The 24,220-nt window shown below is 44.1% G+C and overlaps 1 protein-coding gene across 1 annotated transcript; it reads right to left on the bottom strand.

Annotated features, from left to right (window-relative positions):
• ROGDI (rogdi atypical leucine zipper) lies at window positions 1–23,565 on the bottom strand. Its single transcript, XM_063143282.1, has 11 exons — window positions 23,461–23,565; window positions 13,125–13,196; window positions 12,376–12,458; window positions 11,172–11,226; window positions 9,397–9,477; window positions 8,389–8,484; window positions 6,597–6,695; window positions 5,023–5,136; window positions 2,129–2,178; window positions 1,875–2,001; window positions 1–770 (listed from the first exon to the last, which is right to left on the bottom strand). The coding sequence occupies exons 1-11, from the start codon at window positions 23,503–23,505 to the stop codon at window positions 729–731; spliced, it is 864 nt and encodes a 287-aa protein (XP_062999352.1). The 5' UTR covers window positions 23,506–23,565; the 3' UTR covers window positions 1–728.
• Window positions 23,566–24,220: the final 655 nt, after the last annotated feature.

Below are 24,220 nucleotides of genomic sequence, written 5' to 3'. Positions count from 1 at the left end.
TCTTTATTTCACTACAATGGATTTATTCAAGGAATGATTCGTACAAGTTTAGCAGCAACCATTTCTGCCACCAGGTCATCTAGAGTTTGCGGCGCTTGGTGGCAGATGGGCAAAAAATGTCCCACTGGAAGACCTGGCAAAGAGAGCGCCTCTGCTTATTAAAAGCAGGTTTTAGCCCACCACCAAAAGAAAACTGTTCCCTGTGCCTCCGGGGCAACGTTGTAGAGATGAATAGTCACATTTGTGCAAAAGATTGGGGGAATGGCAGATGGAAAGTGATAGCAAACCCAAAACATGACAAGGAATGGGTAAGGAAGGAATGGTCCTTGTGGCCACAACACCCCGAGCTGGTCCCACTTGCCATCCAGGGCAGGCACCAAGCATGGAGTGGAGGGATCTCTCAGTATAGCCACGGCCCTGAGCAACTTTCCACAGTGGTTCACAACCATGCTTTTTCTCTCGAGTGGGTGGGATCTGAGCAGTGTTTTCTGGATTAGCCTAACCCCAGCCTTGATGCACATGGAAAGAAATGTGTGTACTTCTAAAGTGCTAACAAATAATATCTGACATACAAGGATGCCAATACTAGGCATGGTGCCCTACCCAGCAGCCACCATGAGTGGTGGGAATCCTAAAACTCCTCACAGATATAGCTTATACAATGATTTTTTTTTCCTCCCTGGAAGAGACTGGTTGAAACGGCAAATGGACCACTGTTCAAGGCAGGATCAGTAGAGCGTGTAGTTCCAGTAGCCAGAAAACACAGCAATCTGGAAAGCGAGAATGGAAACATCTGTCAGAAGCGGGGTCAAGGAAAGGTTATTCAATTTGGACTCATTGACTCGTTTCTTTACATGGACAGCGAACCCATCTTTCCCAGCTTGGTGCTTGCGTACCTCTGCAAGTTTCCTTTGATTTCGATCCAATAATAAAGTTCGTTTTTTGCAGTGAAAAGAGAGGCAAGGCAAAAGTCCCTTGTTATCCCAGGGATTAGTAAGCTATTGCCTTACACCAAAACAAATTGGTCCGTCTAGCCCAGTACCTAGTCTACTCTGGGACAGAACGTGCCCTGCTACTCAGAAGGCTTTCAAACTAGAGGTGCCAGGGATTGAACCTATGACCTTCTGAAAGGGAAGCACGTGCTCTACCACCAAGCCATGTCCCCTAGGGCTGTGTGTTCCTTATTTATTTAAAAGATGTATCCCCTGCCTTAGGATCAAATTACCTGCAAACTTCACGGGACTTTTCAGCTCTGCTGTGTCCAAGGATGAGATATTTAAAGTCTAAACTCATCACCATCTTCATGCAGTGCTCTTACACCAATGGACGCGTAGCTTTTAAAGATGTCAGCCCTCTCTCTAAGCCCCACACCATCTAAAGAGCTAGTTAGCGGAGCATCCAAGAGGGAACTGTGAACTGGAATCCTTGGTTCAAATGTAACTTCTGCTGTGAATTCAGAGGCTCTCTTAGCCTAAGCACATCCCCCACCCCTCTCAAATGTGAAATATGGGAATAACACCGATCTATCTTCACAGGGATGCTGGTCGTCTTTACCTCTGTTTTACTCTAAGGACAGACAGATTCTGCTGAAGCAATCTAAACCATATACATTATATAGTCTAGTGTACTATAGAATTGCTAATTATTACTATCTATACCTCAGCAGGACGTAAACTTGTAGATGTACACTTCAGCTCTATTTATCTTATTCTCAACATCTCCTCTTTTAGCACCATATACAAAACCCAGGCATTGGTAGATCCTCGAACTGAATGCCCCGACAAACCAATATACTTTCAATATCAACAGCTCCTCCAAGGCTCAAAACAAGGAATGTCCTTTGCCACCCACGTCCTTTCCTTCAACCACCTCACCTTGTCCTTTAGCTGCTGGCATAGCTGAAGGGACACCGTGAAGAAAACAAGGGCATCATTCAGCCAGGGTATGACACACTCCACCTTATGGACGTGGCTGACTTCGTATCTCTGGTTGCTGTACTCACTGCAGAGAGAGATGCTGTGGGTTTTTGGGGTGACGGGGCTGGGGGTGGGCTGTGCGGACAAAGCCGCGCCCTATGCCATCAATATAGCAGGCCCTCCCTTCTCCGACATGCTGTGATGGTACTTACAACATGGCCCCTGGGTTGTGCAGAATGGATCCTCCAGCAGGTCTAAAGTTCTAAAAGAAGAATTAAAAATTAGGGCCCGTGGAATTTCAAAGGAAATGGTGGTTAAATTCTGTTTTTACAAATTGGAGACACTTCATGACATGTGCTATTAAAGCGATACCACAGGGATAAGGAGAAGCATTAAAATTAAAATTAAAAGCATCTCTCCCCCCCCCCCCCCACAGGGCAAACTGCCATCTTGGCCCTGTGGGGAAGAAGAAGGACTGAGGGGACAGGAGCAGGCAGAAGTAACATCGGGGCCTGCTCCTGCTGGACTCTTCCCCCCCCCCCCCACAGGGCAAACTGCCATCTTGGCCCTGTGGGGAAGAAGAAGGACCGAGGGGACAGGAGCAGGCAGAAGTAACATCGGGGCCTGCTCCTGCTGGACTCTTCCCCCCCCCACAGGGCAAACTGCCATCTTGGCCCTGTGGGGAAGAAGAAGGACCGAGGGGACAGGAGCAGGCAGAAGTAACATCGGGGCCTGCTCCTGCTGGACTCTTCCCCCCCCCCCCACAGGGCAAACTGCCATCTTGGCCCTGTGGGGAAGAAGGACCAAGGGGACAGGAGCAGGCAGAAGTAACATTGGGGCCTGCTCCTGCTGGACTCTTCCCCCACCCCCCACAGGGCAAACTGCCATCTTGGCCCTGTGGGGAAGAAGAAGGACCGAGGGGACAGGAGCAGGCAGAAGTAACATCGGGGCCTGCTCCTGCTGGACTCACTCTCTCTCTCTCTCTCTTTCTTTCTCTCTCCTCCCTCCCTCCCTCCTTGACTCCTTTTCCTTGTGTGTCATGTCTTTATTAGATTGTAAGCCTGAGGGCAGGGACTGTCTTTTTTGCTAAGTGTAAGCCGCTCCGAGAGCCTTTTTTGGCTGAGGAGCGGGGTATAAGTATGATAAATAAATAAATAAATAAATAAATAAAAGTAACGGGAACCTAACAACAGCGGACAGGAGTGGGCCTACGCTTCATGAGAAATCTTGCTCACAGGCACATTTTAAATTTACAGAGCAAGAGCGCAACATAGGATGCTGCCTTACACTAAGTCAAACCACTGGTCTGTCAAGCTTTATATCATCCACACTGACTGGTAGCAGTTCTCCAGGGTTGCAGACTAGGCCCTTTACCAGGCCTACCTGGGGACACGGGACTAAATCTGGCACCTTGCGCATGTAAAAGCATGTGCTCTTGCACTGAGCTCTTCCCCTTCCCCGGGCATACTCAGAATCTCTAAGATCAGTGGTTCTCAACCTTCCTAATGCCGCGACCCTTTAATACAGTTCCTCATGTTGTGGTGACCCCCCAACCATAAAATTATTTTCGTTGCTACTTCGTAACTGTAATTTTGCTACTGTTATGAATCGTAATGTAAATATCTGATATGCAGGATGTAGTTTCATTGTTACAAATTGAAATATGTGTTTTCCGATGGTCTTAGGCGACCCCTGTGAAAGGGTCGTTCGACCCCCAAAGGGGTCGCGACCCACAGGTTGAGAACCGCTGTCTTAGATGTTAAGCCACAAGTAATCTATGTTAAGTTGTCGTTTGGTTTATTTAACATTTACACCCTCTCTTTCAGCAATAACCAAAGAGGTTTACAATAAAATATATAAAACAAAACAAAACAACATATTCACTAACAGCAATAGTTAAAAGAGGGAGAGACATTAGAACTTCAGCAAAAACAATGAAAAGCAAGTCACTGATTAAAAGCTAGCCAGAATAAAACAGTCTTTACTATCAATTGAAATATTGTGGGGGGGGGGGAAGAGAGAGGTGGATCTCCATCAGAAAGAAGTTCCACAATTGCAGTGCCATCGCCGAGAAGGCCGTCTCTCTTGAACCTGAGGGTTGCAGGGACAGAACAGAGATCAGGGCCTCTCGGAAGGCCAGACAGGCTCATATTGAAATACATGGTGTCTATATTGTTTCTTTTTTATACAGGCAGGGTATGGTTGATCTCCAGCATCCAGTAATCAAAGTTATGTGTCTCTGTATGTGGAGGTCCCAGCTTTGCCTGTGGTGGCTAATAGCTATCATTGATATCTCCCCTCCTTGAATCTGTTGAAACCTTTTTTAAAGTCAGCACAGGGCCAGGGGACCCATTCTGTCTCCAGGAGTCCTCTGCTTTCTACTGCTGAAATGAGAAAGGGGTTAGAAGTGGGATGATTCTGCCTAACCACCCAGTTAAGCATTCTGCCTCTTAGGCAAAGCAAAATTAGAGGGGAGCCATCTATACTTTGCAAATGTTCTAGGAGCCGGCAGACATTAGGAGGGATACCCAGTCAGTGGGCTACAGTCTGCCTTCTCCTCACCCCTGGATCCCCAAGACACTGGCCAGTAGACCCTTTTGTGATGGCCAGATGACTACAGAGAAAAAAATATATGTCTGAACTCATCTAGTGACGCTTGCAAAATTGTTTAAGTCTTCTAATGCTTCCACACAAAGCTCCCATGGAGTAAAATCCACCTCACGGTTTGGTTCACTAGCTAGAAAAGCTTCTTACCATCAAAAGAAATTTACTCTAACCTTTTAATTTATCTGTATTTTTGTAATTCAAATATATCCTAGAATAGATCTATCTCTATCTACCTATCTGTCTCAGTGCAAATACTGTCCTTATTTTCTTCCTGTTTTCCAGTGAGCGTTAGATAGAACTTGTTGTCTGGGTCAGCATTTCTTGATTCTCAAAGCATAAGTTACAGAGACACTAAAAATTAACTTGCAAATGAGAGCTTGTGCAACAGACTTTCACAACACCGCTGGGCCTCCTCAACGTACTGGTGTTAAATGCAGAACACACACGCAATCCCATCTGGGGCACACAAAACAACTTATCTTTGGTCACCCTCCTGTACCTTTGTGGAACTGGGCTGTAGCGCATGCAGCTGATAGACGGTCAAGCAGAGCTTATTCAGGTTGATGTAGAAATTCACCAGGATATCTGGAGGCAGAGCAGGAGTGAACATTTTCTGGGGAGAGAGGGAGAGAGAGATCAGCTGTCCCAAGAGCAGCTTCCAATCACATAGATTCATAATATAAAACCAAACAACAAATTAAAATTAGGGGTGTGCACGGACCCCCCACTCCGCTTCACTTTAAGATCCGCCATTTTCGGATCGGGCCGCTCCACCCCGCCCCCACTCCGCCTGTGCCCACTCCGCTCCGCTCGGAGCTCCGGATCCGGATCCATGCGGCGACGGCGGCAGAGCCCGGTAAGGAGGAGGGGGGCCTTACCTGCCTCCGTCTGTGGTCCGTTGCCGTCTTCAATTGAGCCCGTGGTTCCACCAGGAAGTCTGGGCCGCAAGTGCGGCCCAGACTTCCTGCTGGAACCACGGGCTCAATTGGAGATGCTGACGGACCGCGGACGGAGGCAGGTAAGGGAGAGGAGGGCGGGGGGCATTACCGGGCCCTGCTGCTGTCGCCGCATGGGCGACAGCGACAGCGGCAGGGCCCGGTAAACCCCACTTACCTTTCCAGCGGAGCTCCGGATCGAGGCGAAGGATCCGCCTTCACCTCGATCCTCTTCGCCACGCTCCGCCGGCCCCCCAATCCTCTTCGCCTCCGCCTTAAGGGCAGGCGAAGCCCCCCGCTCCGCTACTGCTTCTCCGGTCCGATTAGAAGCGGAGCACATCCCTAATTAAAATCCACCAAACACCATAAGCATACAATGAATAAATAACAGGATCCAGCAATGACTGAACATGCAAAGGATTGTACACTTCGTCTGCAATCCTTTACACATTTAACTGGAACTAAGTCCCACTGAACTCAACGAGACTTACTTCTGAGCAGACATGTAAAGGATTATTTTGCAAGCAAATAAGAATTGCCATACTGAGCCAAAATCAATGGGCCATCAGCATTCAGCAACTTTGCCACCAACACTGATAGCCTGTTGTTGAATGACTGGCAGTCTCTGTTCTAGAGATCTCAGGAGTTAAACAGGAAGAGCAACGTATCAGGAGCTATGCATTAATATGAACGAGAGGCAGAGAAGCCCAGCACTTCAAGGCAAAGAGTTTCTCGGCTCTTATTTGTAGGAGGGGTCTGTCCCCCCTGCCACAGGTCACATGCAGTCCTGGCCACAGAGAAGCTAGTGAATGTCCTGTCCTAACGATGGCTTTTGTGTAAGCCAATATACATGTCTTTGTCACTGACTGGCTGAGGGTGATAGGAGTAGTTGACCAATACATCTGGGAAGGCTGACTTACAGCATCGTCTTATAATCAGCAGACAGAATATGGAATATAGTATGGAATGGGATTTGGTTTCCATGAGCTTGTATTTTTGAAAGCAATAAAAAGCTTAACGGGGTGATGCACAAATCTTGCGTTATTCTGAGAGCAGAACTGAGATTTTCCTTGGCACAGAATTTGGGAAGTCTGGCTTATCCCTTCCTGAGGGGCTGACACTGGCAGCCTTCAATTACCGTGAGGCCGCTGGAGGCAATTTCTGGCAGGGTTAAAGTGGCTGGCGTGGTGAGTCGGTTTCGAGCCCTTGACAACTGCAACATCACTGCATCCATCAGCTGGTGTGGAGAGAGAGAGAGAGAGAGAGAGAGAGAGAGAGAGAGAGAGAAAACAACAACAAGCCACATACAATTTTATTTAGGCTAATGTGGAAACGAGGCTGAAGAGTTCAACTCATGTTATTCAAAAGGTAAAGGGCATTCTGTGACAAGAGCCCCCTGCAAGCAAACCTGACCTGGAACCTTTTCATCACAAGCACAAACCATGACTCTTGCCTACAGCCAGTCTGAAGTATTCGGTAGGGGTGCTGGCTGAAGGCTCCCCCCAAAACATAAAACGAATCTTCTGGATTAGGCAAAAGGTCCATCAAATCCAATATTCTATTTCTCTTTTTTTTCTTTTTTTTTAATATATTTTATTTTTCCAATACTTAAACATATAACATTGCAATTAAAACAACAACAACATTACTACATAAATGTTGAGTACATTAATATCGTATATTTTCACTTTAACTAATTAACATAATCATACCTAACATAAAAGTGCACACACACCCCACCTCGGGATCTTACTCCTGTTTCCAAAATCTCATAGTTTCTTCTGCTGGTGGTTCCCCACTTCCCTTAAAAAACACAAATATTAGGAACTGTTTCCAGATTCCTTCAAAATCATTCGTTTTTGCTACACCTCTTCTCACATTAATATTACATGTCAGTTTATCATTAATAGCTATATCCCATACTTCTTTATACCATTCTTCAATATTCTATTTCTAATTGCGGTTAGCAGACGCCTCTAGGATTCCTGTAAGCCAGGCATTTGTCCTCAGCATCTGGTACTCAGATATATAGTACCCCTGAACACGTAAGGCTCCATTTAGTCATCTAAATCTCGTTTAAAAGGCACCTTAACCAGAGATGGGCAGAAGATAAAGCAGGATCAACTGGTAGATTTCTGGGTGATTTGGAGTAGATCCAAGGTTTCTAACTGCCCATGGTTTAATACCAGCAAGTAAAATTGACAAGAGAAAAAGAAAAATTGACCTATTAACACATGCCTGGCCTTGTGGCAATCTTTTAGCCTCTGTGTTTCTCACCCATAAAATATGAACATTAATTGGTTGCTTTTGACCAAGTCTTTGTGCTGCGATTCTGACCACTTTGATCCTTGGGGTTAGAATCCCTGGTCTACACAACTCAGAGGTAGGCTTATATTTTAATATATAGTACATGGCATACAGAGCGGAGTAGGTAATTGACTCCACTGCCCCTCCTGGACTTTGAGGGTTCTAGTCAAAAACAAAGTGGGTCCTATAAGCCTGAAGTCTGACCAGCATTGATCATCACATTAAGAAAAACATGAAATCTTTGGAGCAGAAGAGGAAAAAACACACACCCTGGTTTGTATAAAGGAACTGCGAAGTCAGACCTGCGAAGTCAGACCATCTAGCCCAGAACTGTCTGGACCAAACAGCAGCTCTCCAAAGTCTCTGGCAGAGGTCCTTCCCAGCCCTATTCCCTCAGTACATGTAACAAGAGATGCAAAGAATATAGCTCCATGGCGTGGACACAGCACATGTTTAGTGTGTATAAACATGTGCTCTATCCATGCCTTGGAGTTATAGCTCTGCACCACAGGAGTTCCAGAACAGGTGAAATGTCCCCTCATTTCGAAAGGTGATTATTCTCAGGGAAACAGAAGGAAGCCCAATTTTGTGGCATTCGTTGGAAAGCGAGACCACTGGCTCACCTTGAGGACCTCACTTCCTGTCTTGAATTGGTAATTGGCGCCTCTGTTGGTAAGCAAGTAGATTGCTTGGTTGACATGATTCCTTGCATCCTGAATCTGAAAAAGCACAAAAGGACAATCAAAAACACTATGCATCAAGCTGCTCCTAGCTCCACCTAAAAGCCACTATTTATTTATTTATTTATTTATTTATTACATTTTTATACCGCCCAATAGCCGAAGCTCTCTGGGCAGTTCACAAAAATTAAAACCATAATAAACAACCAACAGGTTAAAAACACAAATACAAAATACATTATAAAAAGCACAACCAGGATAAAAGCATGCAGCAAAATTGATATAAGATTAAAATACAGAGTTAGAACAGTAAAATTTAAATTTAAGTTAAAATTAAGTGTTAAAATACTGAGAAAATAAAAAGGGCTTCAGCTGGCGACGAAAGGAGTACAGTGTAGGCGCCAGGCGGACCTCTCTGGGGAGCTCATTCCACAGCCGGGGTGCCACAGCGGAGAAAGCCCTCCTCCTAGTAGCCACCTGCCTCACTTCCTTTGGCAGGGGCTCACGGAGAAGGGCCCCTGTAGATGATCTTCAGGTCTGGGCAGGTACATATGGGAGGAGGCGTTCCTTCAAATAACCTGGCCCCAAACTGTTTAGGGCTTTAAATGTCAATACCAGCACTTTGAATCGGGCCCGGACATGGACTGGCAGCCAATTTTGCTAGTTTACATTGATGTCTTTAATTTCAAAGATTTATATTCACCTTTCAGTCTCCTAGAAAGCTCACAATAAATTAAAACAATACATGAAACGTGACTTCCGGCTCTTCTCTCAGTGGTGGGACAATTAAGAAAGACACCGAGGGTGGAAGGGACATCTTGCACATTTTTCACTCCACCACACAAGGGCCTCCTGGTTTATCACTCCCAAGAAGCAACTTCCTCCTTTCTCCCTTTGAAGAAAGAGCTTTGCACAAAGAATGTCAGGAGACATGGGGCACAGTCATGATACCTGCTGTAGTTTCCATTGCTTGTCATCTCGGAACGCAAAGTGTAGGAGCTGGTTATTCCTGGGCATTTTCAAGTTAATATCCTGAGAAAGGAAGAGAGGGGTGGTAAAGGGAAAACACACACAAATGCGTCTTGCCAATGTTAAGTCCAGCACGGTTCCCTCAAAGTCCACCCCACGCACACCTAATTGCTGGTCATTAATATCATATGCAGAGCCCTAGCAGTTCTGAATTAGAGGCATCATTTCCACAGCAGGTCAATAGAAAGAGAGTTCCTTGGAGGAAAAAAGGTGGGATACAAACACAATAAATAAATAAATAAAAATGCAGAATGATGATTAGTAAGCAAAGGTTGGGGATAGACAGGTTTTTGGGGGGAGGAGACCCCCATCATGGTGGCTGGGTGGAAATGATTTTGTTCGCTACCTATGCAAGGATATTTTGTGACAATCAAGCCATGAAGGAACTTGTGCTCAGCTGCAGCAATACATCCTAGTCGGCCTCATCAAACTGGATGCATCTGCCAAATGCTAGTTCTCTGAGTTAGGAAAGTCATGATACCAGATAAATTGGCTACTGTATACAAAACACGGCCCGCTTTATATGCCACAAAACAACAATGCTCTGAAGTGGGCAGAGTTCCTGGAGCCTCACTTGCCAGGGGCCACGGCCACCTGTTGGAAGGCTTTGCCTGGATGAACAGTTCACCAACGAAATGGGGTAGGGGAAGATGCAACACCCGGCTAGATCATTGGCTGAGAAGCTGTTATTTAGCAGGCAGGAACCTGAGAAGCTGCAGGCTCTGAAAGTACACGTTACCTGTGAAGCAACACAGAGATTTATAACCCTACAGCGCAGAGTTAAATTATGGAACTCACTACCACAAGATGTAGTGATGGCCACCAATCTAGATGGCTTCAAAAGGGGTTGGATAAATTCCCGGAGGAGAAGGCTATCCATGGCTACTGGCCCTGATGGTTGTGTGCTACCTCCAGTATCCAAGGCAGTAAGCCTGTGTGCACCAGTGGCTGAGGAACATGGGCGGGAGGGTGCTATTGCACCATGTCCTGCTTGCTGGTCCCTGGCCGATGGCTGGTTGGCCACTGTGTGAACAGACTGCTGGACTAGATGGACCTTTGGTCTGATCCAGCAGGGCAGTTCTTATGTTCTTAACAGTTCACAGGGGCACAAAAATGTCCTCTGAAATTTATTCTAACCAACCCCTTGGGGAAAGGGAACATTTATCTGCAGTACACTGATAGTAGACCAAAGCTGAAGAAAGCCTTTTTGCTTAGCTCTATGAGGAACCCACGCCCAAGTATCACGAACCATCCGTGAATACCTGCACAATGTATGTTGTTTGGTGTTGTGCTAGTTGCATTGTTTACAGGAAATGGAAACGAAGACCAAAAGCAACTGCTATACGTGGACAGGCTGACCTTTCAACCTAGTTCTCTCCTGAACCAGCTCTGTGATAGAGAACTGGCTGAGAAGCTTCCTCTTCTAAAGGGGAACAGCCTGAGCAATATTAACAGAGCAGGCTTTTGTCCCAATTCGTTAGGCAAGGCAGAGGACAAAGGCTCCTGCAAGCAAACGATGCCAGTCAGTTCTTTATTTTATTACTACAAGTAAACAATAAGGTGGGATCCTCTGAGCGTACATCTGGTGAACACGTCAAGAGGGTTGGAGAGGAAGGAGATGGAATTCTCTTGCCCAGTACATTAGGGAGGCGCCCACCATGCCCCTGCAAATAAAAGTTGCATGAACACATGCTTACCGCCTGGCACAGGGCATCTCCCTGAAGTATCAGGACTCCCTTCACCTGGTCAGCACTGAAATAAAAAGACACTACTGTTAATATGGCTGAAATGCATCCAGTGTCCAAAGGCCTCTGGTGATGTATACACTGGCAAATACAAAAGGCTGAAAGAACAAATCAAAACTGCTTAGAGATGGGATGAGGGAGGAAGCAGCAGCCAGGCACCTCTCCACCGTGCCTGGGTCCAGCTCCAGCTGAGAGCCCCCTCCCTCCTGCCACCAACTGTCTCTGCAGAGGCCACCAGCGAGGGAGGAAGCAGCAGCCAGGCACCTCTCCACCCTGCCTGGGTCCATTTTTGGCTGAATGGCGGCATAAAAATCCTTAAATAAATAAAATAAATGTTTACAGTTTACAAAGAAGATCAGCAACAGAGGCTTTGTACTACTTCCTAGCCTTTTATCAGTTGCCAACATATTACAAACAGTGCCCTTGTATACTCATGGCAAACCTGATTTAGCAATCCAAGCTCTGTTTATTATTTAGACATAAGCCTTTGTTTCCACCACAACAACAGGAACATAAACTGGGCCTAGTTAGGGATCTGATTATGGGAGGCACGCTGCCCTAAATAAAGTGCCAAGCACTGTATGTAATCTGTTCTAGTGTACTCATCTTATCTCAAACTAAGGCTGGACAAAGATCAACTGAATCCTTTGTTCAACAAATCCTAAAGGTAGGAGGAAGGGCCCTCCAAAACAGAGGGCGAATTCACTGGGGGAGTTTTTTGAGGGGGGTATGGAACAAACTTTGCCGCCATTCTGAGTGGGGGAGAGCACTTATTTTTAGCATAGTAATGCCAGCGATCGGTTTTTCGTTGCGTTTTTTAACTTTATTTTGGCAATGCAGCAAACACAGTTGGAGACATCAGCACAGCTCCACTTCTTGTAGCCCAGCCACCATATTTTTAACACCAAAATGATCCAGATGCAGTGTCATTCTGGGAGACTGGGTTGGGAGATTGGGCCACCACCCTTGCAACGACGTTATCGCCAGGTCATTTGAGGGTTAAGACTACGGTGGCCAGGCTTCCAAGAACAGAGCCTTTCCATCATAGGCATCAGCAAAAAAATGAATGAGACGCAGTTCCACACTGCCTCACCTCCCTGGCTGCTACGATGAGACAATTGCAAAGCATGTCGGACACCGAGATCTCAGTACGTACTTTGAACTACCCAGAATAAAGTTCTCTTGTTTGATGGGTCCCTCTGAGCCACTCACAGGCAAAGTAAACCGATGTGAAGCCTCCTGAGCGAGAAAGAGAAGGAGAACAAGTGCCAGAGATATTAGTTGCCCCTGTAAGGTTTTCTTCTCCTTGAGTCAGACACTAAGAAAATGGACACACAATTCTGCTCCCTGCAAAAATAAATTAACCTTACCTACCAGGCCACACCTCTATTGTCTTTCCTCTGAATGCTTTGATCAGATGCATCAGAACTTCCTGTTTCTAAAAGTTAACTTCATCTCATAAAGTACTTTCCATCTCCATATGCTATTTTAGGGTGTGTTGAGTTTTTTTTTAAAAAAAAACACACGATTATCCAAAATTTTACTTTTCAAAGTTGCAATCCTGATATCTAGAATGGGTAGCAAGAGAGAAATCACCAGTTTACAACCAGCAGCCCTTAGGTCCTTTTTAATTTCTACTTATAAGGCTTGCTGGATAGGCATACATTTTGCTCTTTCCTGGTGAAACCTGTGCTTGGCCCTGGCTGGTGGCCATACCTGCTTATGCGAATCCAATCATATCAGCATAAGTATAGAAGAGGTAACCAAAAAAACAGAGCCCACAGGAAATTTGAAGCTGTTTTGTAGTGTGTATAGAAGCCTGAGAAGTTGCTAGTAAGCTGAGTAAATGGAAGACTGTAGACAAAGAAAAGCAGTCAAGAGAAAGCAGGCCTCTTTTGAAACTACCTTCAAAATATCTTGCAGTTGCCGAAGGACAGCATGAACCTCCTCTCGTAAAAGCCATTTGAATTCCTCTTCCTGCATGGAAAGAAAATATAGTTTTAAAGATCCAGCATGCATACCTCATCTTTCTGTGAAATACTCAAAAATAGGAATCTACAGCATGATGCACAAAGAGATTTCATGAGATGTTATTTAGTATGTGGGATGATATGTCTTCCTCTTGCCCTGAAAAGACCATAATGTAGATGACAGGTGAGCCTCTGTAGGGAGGACATTCTATAGATGGACCACTACCACTGGGGCACCTGTGGAAGGACTTCAGATAACCTTAAGGTCTGGAGAACTAAATATAGGAGACACTCCTTCAGGTAACTGGCCCCAAGCTCTTTAGGGCTTTAAAGGTTAAATCAGCACCTTAAATTTGGGCTAGAAACAGACTGGCAGACAATAGGGGCGTGTGCTCTGCTCAGCAAATCCAAGGGTCTGTTGGAGGTCTGATCTCACGGAGCGGATATTGGATCTCCGTGGTGTGGAGTGAAGGTCGTTCAGAGTTCCAAAGGTATCTGAAGGTTTTTTAGGCTTCGTGAGGGGTCGCTTTAACTTGATGGACTAACTGAACACTTTTCCATATTAGGAAGATGCTGACAGGGGAGGGAGGTGTAGTTTTGAGATTGACATCTGTGACTAACTAATAGCCTTAGCGTCCTCCCTGTCCCCCCCTCCAATCACAGTGCTTAGGGGGAGGGGATTGCAAATCATATAACCCATTTGTCCCCACCCTGGAACTCATTCCTTTGCTAGCTCATGGAGTGTTAGGAAGGAAGGAGAGAAAGAGCGAGAATAATTGAGAAATTATTTGCTGTTTGTAGTCTCTCTGTTTCTTTTTGCTTTTCTTTGGTTCGTGTATGTGCTAGTGCTTGTTTTCTCTATTCCAAGTTCCACTCCCCCGATGATCATGCAAACTTTTTAAATGGACATCTTGCCCAGTCAACAGTTATGCAAGTTAAATATCTTGTATTTAACACTACTGCAAGATTCACAGGTATGTTTTTTGCCTGGAAACCACAGGGTTTCCATTCATGTCCTTCCATAGCACGGATGCGGATCTTGTTAAGTATATGAAAAGAAATACTTGCTTAGTCATTAAAATTGTGTGTGTATGGCTATCTCAGGGTTAAACAGAGAAAGTATATCTGTGGGCAATTACCTTGAGATAGAGGCTGTTCTGGGAACCTTACCAAGATTCTAAGTTAGCCTCATCACAGCTGTATGTAATGTAGATAAGAATTGTGTAGATCTGTATATAGTTTCTCACTTGTGTAAAATGGAACTGATCACTGCTCACTGATCACTGCTCTATGATCACTGCTCACTGATCACTGCTCTATGATCACTGCTCTCTGTGTATGCCTCAGTGTGCTGATCTGAACTGATCTGAATTGAACTGCACAGAAGCCTGAAAGAAATAAACCAGCTCTGCTGTATAAGACCTGTGTGATGTGTGTTTGTTTCTGAGCACAAACAGAGTTCCAGAAGGAGAAAAGTTCTGGCACAATAACCCAACAAAGGTTATGGGCCCAGTCCAGTCCAGGAAGCCTACGCCAGCCTAACCCAGGCAGAAGAACCAGAACTTGATGGGAATGGTGCAGTATCAGAACCAGAACCAGGAGTCTGCTAAAACAGAAAACTGTTGATAGAAGAAGACATCAAGCTAAAGCCAGTGCTGCAAAGTGAGGAAAAATCTCAGTCGGCTGACTCTGAAGAGGACTCTGAGCAGAAGGACGGTGAGATACAAATTCCTAAAGCAGAGGAAATGGCAGGAGCTAATATGTCTGGTTTGCATCAATTGTTAGAAAAGCTGAATGACTCTAACTATGCATTATGGTCTTACAAAATACAAATGTATCTGATTCAAGCTGAACTGTGGTATGTAGTCACAGAGGATCCACCAGATAGAGCAGATCCACAGAATGCTAAATAGTTTAAGGACGATGCAAAAGCAATGGCAGTTATTGCATTAGCTATAGAAGACTCTCAAATTTCCTTCATTCAGTTTTTGAATACATCAAAAGAGTGCTGGAATGCGCTACAAGCTGTATATCAAAGAGAAACAGCGGGCAGTAAAGTAATTCTAACCCGGAAACTGTATGGAATGAAGCTGAAACCAAGGGAGTCTATGTCAAACCATTTGAAAAGCATGAGAGAAATCTTCAATCAACTCAGGGCACGAGGGATGGAGTTTACAACTATACATCAAGTCTATGTGATTTTGTCAAGTCTTGATTCATCGTACGACGCGGTTGTCACCATGATGGAAAGTCAAGAGGAGAAAAATTTAACCCTCGAGTATGTAGCTGGAAAACTACTGGAAACCTATGAAAGAAGACAAGCTTCAAAACAACAGAGTTTTAAACATCCTGTGGCTGAATTTCAACAAAGCCATAAATCTTCTGATGTGGTGGCTGCATTAAAGGCAAGGAAATGCTTTAATTGTGGTTCCACGGAACATTTACGGCGGGATTGCAACAACAAGAAGAAAAAGCTGTTGACAGCAAAGTGGAGAGAAGAAAACAACATGAATGAAGCTGAATCAAAAAAGAAGTGTCTTCTAGCAAGAATCAAAGAGACAATGAATCCTTGGTTTTTAGACTCTAAGGCTTCAATAAGTATGGCAAAAGACAAACTTTCATTTGTAACCTTAGAAACTTCTACTTCAGAGCAAAAGTGTGTTACCCTTGCAAATGGAACAAAAATCCAGATTTGTGGTGTGAGTAATGTATATTTTGATTGTCTGGGAGTTGAACTACAAAGTGTTTTATATGTACCAGAATTAGAAACAAACCTTCTAAGTGTGTTTCAGTTAACAGAAATGGAGTATGAGGTTTGTTTTACTGAAGAAAATTGTACTATAAAACAGGGAAACAAGGTGTGTGTGCAGAGAATAATGAAAGAATCTTTGTATGTAATTAATACTTGTACAGAAAATGAAGTTGTAGCCAGCAAAGTCACAACAAAAACAATAGCCAATTGCAAACCACACCAAGAGTGTATCCATTTAACTCATAAAAGGTTTGGTCATGCTAACTATAAAACAATTTCTAAGATTCCAGAATTGTGTGAAGGGGTGAAAATCAAACCATGTTCTAACTATGTAGAATGTAATGTATGCAGTGAAACCAAGTGTCATAAGTCAAACATTCCAAAACATAGTGAGAGAACAACAAAAAGAATTTTTGAATTAATACATGCAGATCTTGCAGGTCCTTTTGAGACAAGTCAAGGAGGAAACAGATTTTTCTTGTCTATTGTTGATGATTACAGTAGATTTAGATTTGTGTATGTGTTAAAACAGAAGAGTGAAACTTTTGGAAAGTTTAAAGCGTTTGTTAAGTAGAATAAAAATAGATTTAAAGAACCTATAGCTAATCTAAGAACGGACCGGGGAGGTGAATTTCTCAGCAACCAATTTAAAAAATTCCTCACTGATGAGGGTATACAACATGACCTTACTGCTCCATATTCACCATTTCAAAATGGAGTTGCAGAAAAGAAAAACAGAACCTTGCAGAACATGTTAAGAGCTCTATTGAAAGAGTCAAGATTGTCTAACCTGTTCTGGGCAGAAGCTTTGTCCACCTCAAATTATTTGTTAAACAGGCTTTACCACTCTGTACATGAAAAAACTCCATATGAAATGTTTTACAAAAGAAAACCTAAAGTGTCACATATAAGAGTTTTTAGAAGTAAATGTTTTGCTCATATTCAGAAAGAAAACAGACCAAGAAAACTAGCTCAGAGAGGTTTGAAATATAAACTGTTAGGATATGATACACAAACAAAAGGCTATCGTTTGTGGTCTCCATATCACAAAAGTGTAATTGTGAGCAGAGATGTAGTTTTTCATGAACAAATGCAAGAAACAAAACAGTATGTAAGTTTGCCTGTAGAACAGAAAGCTGTAGAAACAGAAGAAATTCCTGAACAATCTCAGCAAGAGAGGGAGGGGGAAGAAACTGTAAAGGAAAAAACTGTGCCTGTAACTATGCCAAAGCGACCAGAAAGGGAACGCAAAGCTCCAATTCGTTATTCAGATGAATACCAAAGCAAACAGGTTTCTCATAGAGCTTTACTAATAGCCTATGAACCTACTTCATTTGAAGAAATTCAAGAAATGGAACCTACAGAAGCTCAGGGCTGGCATGAAACAATGTCAGAAGAAATCAGAGCAATAGAAAAAAATGAAACGTGAGAGCTAGTACCTTTACCTGAAGGTCGTAAAGCCATTACCAGTAAATGAGTATTCAAAGTAAAACAAAATGAGAAAGGACAGGTGGAACGTTCAATAGTAAAACAAAAAAAGATGCTTTAAAGCTAGGTCTCAGATTGTAACACAATTTAAACAACATGCACAAGAAGAGGACTGTTAAGTATATGAAAAGAAATACTTGCTTAGTCATTAAAATTGTGTGTGTATGGCTATCTCAGGGTTAAACAGAGAAAGTATATCTGTGGGCAATTACCTTGAGATAGAGGCTGTTCTGGGAACCTTCCCAAGATTCTAAGTTAGCCTCATCACAGCTGTATGTAATGTAGATAAGAATTGTGTAGATCTGTATATAGTTTCTCACTTGTGTAAAATGGAACTGATCACTGCTCACTGATCACTGCTCTATGATCACTGCTCACTGATCACTGCTCTATGATCACTGCTCTCTGTGTATGCCTCAGTGTGCTGATCTGAACTGATCTGAATTGAACTGCACAGAAGCCTGAAAGAAATAAACCAGCTCTGCTGTATAAGACCTGTGTGATGTGTGTTTGTTTCTGAGCACAAACAGAGTTCCAGAAGGAGAAAAGTTCTGGCACAATAACCCAACAGATCTCACAAGTCTTTTCTGAGCCCACAAGGCACAGAATGTCCTCTTTGTTACATGGATCAGGTACAAAGCAGTTCTCTTCTGAGAGGGCAACATTTCTGATGTTCTGATCTCTGCCCTGAGAAAAAGTTACTCTTTGATTACAAAGCTGTAAACACAGAACAAAGAACTACACTTCATAGTTAGAATTATATCTTCTACTGCAAAAATGGGACTGGCCTAATAAAAATCTTAGGAAATTGAACTTTTACCTAAAAAAAATAACATCCCAACAGTCATGGAGGTGAGGTTTATGTGGAATTTCCAGTGATCAGTGAAGCTTGACTTAAATTCAGCATATCTCCTAGACCCGTTCCCATCCCATCTTCCAAGTTTGACAAGATAAACTGTGTACAAAACATGTATTTCCAAAACCAACAACTTTCTAACCACAACATTTCTGGCTGCATAAACTGGTGGAATTTCCTAGAGAATTTTAGGATAGGTAGGTTTGAAGAGGAATGTCAACAAATAGGAATGCTGACAAAAGTCTGTTTGTTTCCCTAGGACAAAACCAAAAGCAGTATACGTCATCCTCTGGATACTGTTGAATTTTTGGGCCCCTAAGTGGTGATGAAGTCACAGTAAGATTTGCTTCTGGAGGGCACCTTGGACATTCTTCTCCAGAAGATATGAACACAAACAAATTCTCTCAGAGACGCATGATCCCTGACAGCTCTAACAACCGCTTTAATCATTAACTTGCACCTATTCCCATGAGGCTAGTGCCCTCATTCACTTTTAACAAGAACGGCACTGGTCAGGAACTCCTGCCTTCCATTGCTATTTTTCACTCCAGAGCACTCCTTTAGGGCCAAACTGGTAGGTTACTCTTGGACTCAGAGTAGGGCCAAATTGGTAGGTTACTCCTGTTTGCCCCAGATAACAGCTGATCAGCAGCACTGAATCAAGTCCCTCAAAATGCCTCTCTGATATGGAGAGAGCTAGGTCTATGTTTCCCTGTGCAAGATGTACACAGAAGTTACTTGATATATCAGATATTGAGTTTCACATCTGTGCAGTAGCCCGCCATACTGTGAAAGTGAAAAATCTACTTTCAGAGCTTGAATGCACCTTGCATTATCCTCACTGGGTAGGGATGAATGGTGCTTGCTAGTGGAGAGGAAGAGCATCAAAAGCAGAGTATGCTCTTCTAAGGGTGCAATCCTATGCAAGTTTAGACAGAAATAAGTACTCCAACTCCCAGTATTCCCTAGCCAGCATAGCTGGCTGGGGTATGGTACAAGTTGTAGGACTCGTTTTGTCTAAACCTGAATAGGATTGCACACTAAACATCTTTCCCTCCACCCTCCAAAGAGACTGTTAGCATTACAAATAAGTCTGTCAACTGAATGATATATTAGGATCTCTCTATAGATGATCAATAATCTGCCTTTTAACTGATTGATATTTAAGATATTTGCATATTAACAAAATGAGCCTAGACCTACAGTTAACTTAACCCACGATGGACTGTTGTGTTATGCAAACCAGCTCAATATGAGTAAAGTTACCTTATCTGAGATATTGAGAGAAAGATAAGATAACATACAATAATATTTGAAACTCTGCTATTAGTCATTGGCCAGGATCCAAAGAACTAGAAAGCTTCAGTTCATACTTCAAGGGTATACCTGTGGGCGAGTTATATTTGTGGCTGCATTTGCACAAGTCATATCGTTTCCCACTTCAAAGGTTCCCACAACTTTCAGAAGTGGCTTTGGGGGTGATATGAAGGGCTGCTGGGGCTGCAAAGCCCTGGGAAGCATGTGGCCCTTTTGCATCTTCACCAGTGTTCAGCAGTCACCTGTAATTCTGCCACTCCATATTAAAGTTACATAACAGAACCGAAATAGTTTTTTAAAAATAAATAAAGGTGTTTAATTCACAGCCCCACCAATTTAAATTGCACTTACTTTTGCAGATACAATCCTAGGTATGTCTACTCAGACACAAGTCCCATTGCGTTCACTGAAGCTTATTACCAGGAAAGTGAGCATAGGATTGCAGCCTAAGCCATTAATTAAAGATTTGCAAACTGAAGTATCATATAAACCGCAAACAATCAAAATACTTCGGTGCTTTGGAAGCTTAGGAGCATATAGTGTACATGCTTAACTGTTACTTATTTATAAAATGCCACCATGTGCATGGCTTTCAGATGCTGGAAAACCAATTACAATAGAGGCAGATGAAAGCATTCCAGGGTTTGCAGGGTCCTGAAAAACCAGGCCTCTCTGTCTCAGACACTCACACTTAGAGTAGGACAGTAGGATCTAATCTACTAATCTTAATAGTTGTCACAAGCTTCAAAGCAGCAGACTAGCTGCTCAGGGATTCCATCCTCCCCTCCTCATGTTCTTTCGATTCCAACGGGCTGAGCACAACAGACTCTTATTCAGATCTTTCAGCAACTGCTCTGAAGGCTATTTAAGAAATCACAGAGGCAATGAGGAAGACCATTGTGGCAGCTATTTCTTTACAGAAATAAGTACATCTCAGTATGTGAGTACACAGGTGCGATTCATGAGAAAGAATTAAAATGTGGAGATGTTTCAGCAACATAAGCATGAACCAAGAGCTTGTCAAATTAAGAGAGAAGCGTTCTATCAGTGGCAATTGGCTGCAACTATTAAGTGGATCCCCCACGTTCAGAGGCAGTACATCTTTGAGCACAAAATATAGGGGACAGTCATCACCTTGACGCCTTGCTTGCATGCTTGGCAGAGACATCTGGCTGGCCACTGCTGGAGACAGAACATGGAACAAGAGGGGTCATCTGTTTAATTCATTACGTGTGCTACCACCACTACCCCGTGGGGAAGGGAAGCCTGAACTTAGATCTACATATGCAGCAGAAGTGATAAATAATCCACAGACAGTTGAATGGACTATACTGCTTCAACCTGCAGATATGTGATATCTACACATACATTTTAAAATGCACCCATGTGTGGAAAAAAATCATTTTAAGTTGAATACTAGTGCAAGTAGCTTTAAAAATGACTTAGCCCTTTAGCCAAACTCAACAGACTTGTGTAGAGTTTAGGGGGAAATTCATAAACGTGATGACCTCTTCCTCTTTGCCCCACACATTGTGAAGTAGTACAGTCCTACTCGACAACTTCAGAGACATACTGCCTCTGTACATGAAGGTTTGAGGCAGTAAGCCTGTGTGCACCAGTTGCTGGGGGACATGGTTGGGAGGGTGCTGTTGTACCATGTCCTGCTTGTTCATCCCTGGCCGATGGCTGGTTAGCCACTGTGTGAAGAGAGTGCTGGACTGGATGGACCCTCGGTCTGATCCAGCAGGGCTCTTCTTATGTTCTATTTCAACTATCACAACAAATAGCCACTGACAGATCTATCCTCTTCCTTCATCTAATCCTCATATCAATCCATCTAAGCCAAGCATATCATGTAACAGAGAATTCTGTAAGGCGATCACATACTCTGTGAAGTACTTTTTTTGCCTGCTCTAAATATGCCTCCCACTTCAATCTGTTGTTGCTGTGGTTTTGTAAGATGTAGCCTTACAGGGCTGTACGCTGGTGGGAGAGCCACCTGCTTTGCCTACAGAAGGTCCTGGCTTTGACCCTCTGGCTTCTCCAGATAGGGCAGGAAAACCCCTGCCTGAAACACAAGGGAGCCGCTGCCCGTCGGTGTCGAAAAAGACTAGATGGACTAATAGACTGACACAATATAAGCCGCTTCCTATGTCCCTCTCAGTTCCACTAAATGCCGGGGCAGGGGGGAGGATAAAGAGGAAGTGGCGGGGTGGGAGAAAGATGCATTACATTATAGTTATATCCCTCCACACTTCCAAGAATCTTAAAGTGGCATATATACCCCCGTCCCCGCCACATTTGATACTCACAACAATTCATAGAATCATAGCAGAGTAGAGTTGGAAGGGGCCTACAAGGCCATCGAGTCCAACCCCCTGCTCAATGCAGGAATCCGCATTAAAGCATCCCTGACAGATGGCTGTCTAGCTGCCTCTTGAAGGCCTCTAGTGTGGGAAAGCCCACGACCTCCCTAGGTCATGGGTTCCATTGTCGTACTGCTCTAACAGTCAGGAAGTTTCTTCTCTGTAAGGTAGGTAAGGCTGCGAGATTAGAATCAGGGTCTCACACACGCTCTAACCACTATATCACCCTGGCTCAAAAAAATGTATGCATAGAGAGGAGTGGGTGGGAGGAGCCCCACCATTACAGCATAAGAGATTCCAGTCCAACTCCCCAACCAACCTGGGTGATTTGGGGCCAGTTACACTCTCTCTCAGCCTATCCTACATCACAGGGTTGTTGTGAGGGCCAAATGGGTGGGGGAAGAACCACATATTCATTTTTCCGTAACATTTAAATACCGTTGAATATAACAGAATCTCTCAGAGGCTCATTAACTGCCCAGAGAGCTTCGGCTGTGGGGTGGTATATAAATGTAATAAAATAAATAAATAAAATAAATAAATTAACATTAAAATACAATATTAAAAACACAATATTAAAACACAGCATAAAAACACTTCCAGCTACAATATATCGCCCTGAACAATTGGGAAGAATATTGGAAGAACATAAGCAGGCTATAAATGCTATTATATGGACTAGAGAGCCAGTGTGGTACAGTGGCTAAAGTGTTGGGAGTTGGGAGATCCGGGTTCTAGTCCCTTATTCAGCCATGGAAACCCACTGGGTGACTCTCAGCCCAACCCACCTCACAGGGTGGTTGTTGTGAGGATAAAATGGTATTAATTATTATTATTATTATTATTATTATTATTATTATTATTTCTTACCCGCCTCTCCCTTTAGATCGAGGCGGGGAACAACATTAGAACAAGAATCAATACATCTTAAAAATTCTTGATTTTCCATTGGTCTGGATAGGCCTGCCGGAAAAGGCTAGTCTTTAAAGCTGCTTTAAAATCACCCAGAGAGTTAATTTTACGAATCTCCTAAAAGAAGGATTATCGTACGCCGCCTTGGGTTCCTTGGAGGAAAAAAAGGCAGGATATAAATGCAATAAATAAATAAGTAAATATTATTCATAATAACAATACACGATTCAATATTTAGTAATATTATTTCATAATAACCATATTTCGTGGAGGGGGAAACAAAACCTAACGCTAGTGTTGACATCGCACATGCACGTTGACGATGCCTGCGCTGATGACGTCACGCACACACAGCCGGTGCGGGCGCGGATGACGTCACACACACACACACACCAACCGCTCTGACTGGAAATGTCAGTCGGAGCCGGTCCCTCAGGACTAGGTGAGGGGGCCCGGCTCCCCTCAGCGACCGGGAAGGGGGCGCCGGCTATGGGGCACCCCGACAGCGGTCACCATGGCAACCGCGGCCTCATCTCTCTCTCTCTCTCTCTCTCTCTCATTCTCTCTCTCTCTCTCTCACCAGTACAGCCCGCTCGGCCGCGCTCGCCAGCGCCGCCATCCTCATAGCCGCTCCGTCTCTTCCTCCCAACGAATAACCGCCTCACAGATGCGCTCAGCGGACCCCACCGCCTGAGGCGAGACGTTCAGCGCGGGCTCTGCCCTCCCGGCTCCTCATTGGGCAGCCGCTTCCGACGCAGCCGCTCTCATTGGCTGGGCGTCGCCCGAGGCCCGCCCAGACGCCTCGGCCGAGCCTCCCCGTCTCGTCGCCTTTTAAACACCCATAGAGATGGAAGCCGTTTAGAGATGAGCAGGCACCACCGGAGCGTCTTCGGCACTTCCAGTGTGAACATCGCCATGGCATGTAGGTAGGTGGCGGTTGTTTTCTAGCCAAGGTTTAGAGCGGCGTCACACGGCACTTATCATAGGGAAGGATGGCGCTGCATTTTCACTGGAAGTGAGAGTAGATGGCGCTATAGACCTTACCTCTACGCTGAAGACCCCTTCAAAGAAAGGGAGAAATCCTGCCCTAGCAACCGGGAAAGCCGGCACAAGCTGATTGGCCAGGAACGTTCGCGCCTCTCTGCTACCATTTGCTGGTCTAGGCTCGCCTCTTCAGGCGGTCGTGACGTCACACAGCTCAGGTGCGAGTGATGTCATAGAGCAGGAATTTCCCCATATAGAATACATACTAATAAAATCAAACCTATTAATTTTATTATAAATAATATATAATAAAAATAAAATATATGGACTAGAAACAGTGTAATTTGGAGAAATTG

The sequence above is a fragment of the Elgaria multicarinata genome, chromosome 17 (assembly GCF_023053635.1).
Source record: "Elgaria multicarinata webbii isolate HBS135686 ecotype San Diego chromosome 17, rElgMul1.1.pri, whole genome shotgun sequence".
NCBI lineage: Eukaryota > Metazoa > Chordata > Lepidosauria > Squamata > Anguidae > Elgaria > Elgaria multicarinata.
The sequence above is the reverse complement of the archived record's forward strand: the minus strand, read 5'-3'. Positions and strand labels throughout refer to the sequence as shown.

Excerpts from the sequence above, each read along its gene's own strand:
- ROGDI (XM_063143282.1), bottom strand. The coding sequence starts at position 23,505 with ATGAGGATGGCGGCGCTGGCGAGCGCGGCCGAGCGGGCTGTACTG. Across the intron at positions 11,227-12,375 it reads TTTATTCTGGGTAGTTCAAA|TGCTGACCAGGTGAAGGGAG; the intron begins GTACGTACTGAG and ends TTTTTATTTCAG. Across the intron at positions 9,478-11,171 it reads GAGATGCCCTGTGCCAGGCG|GATATTAACTTGAAAATGCC; the intron begins GTAAGCATGTGT and ends TTCCTTTCTCAG.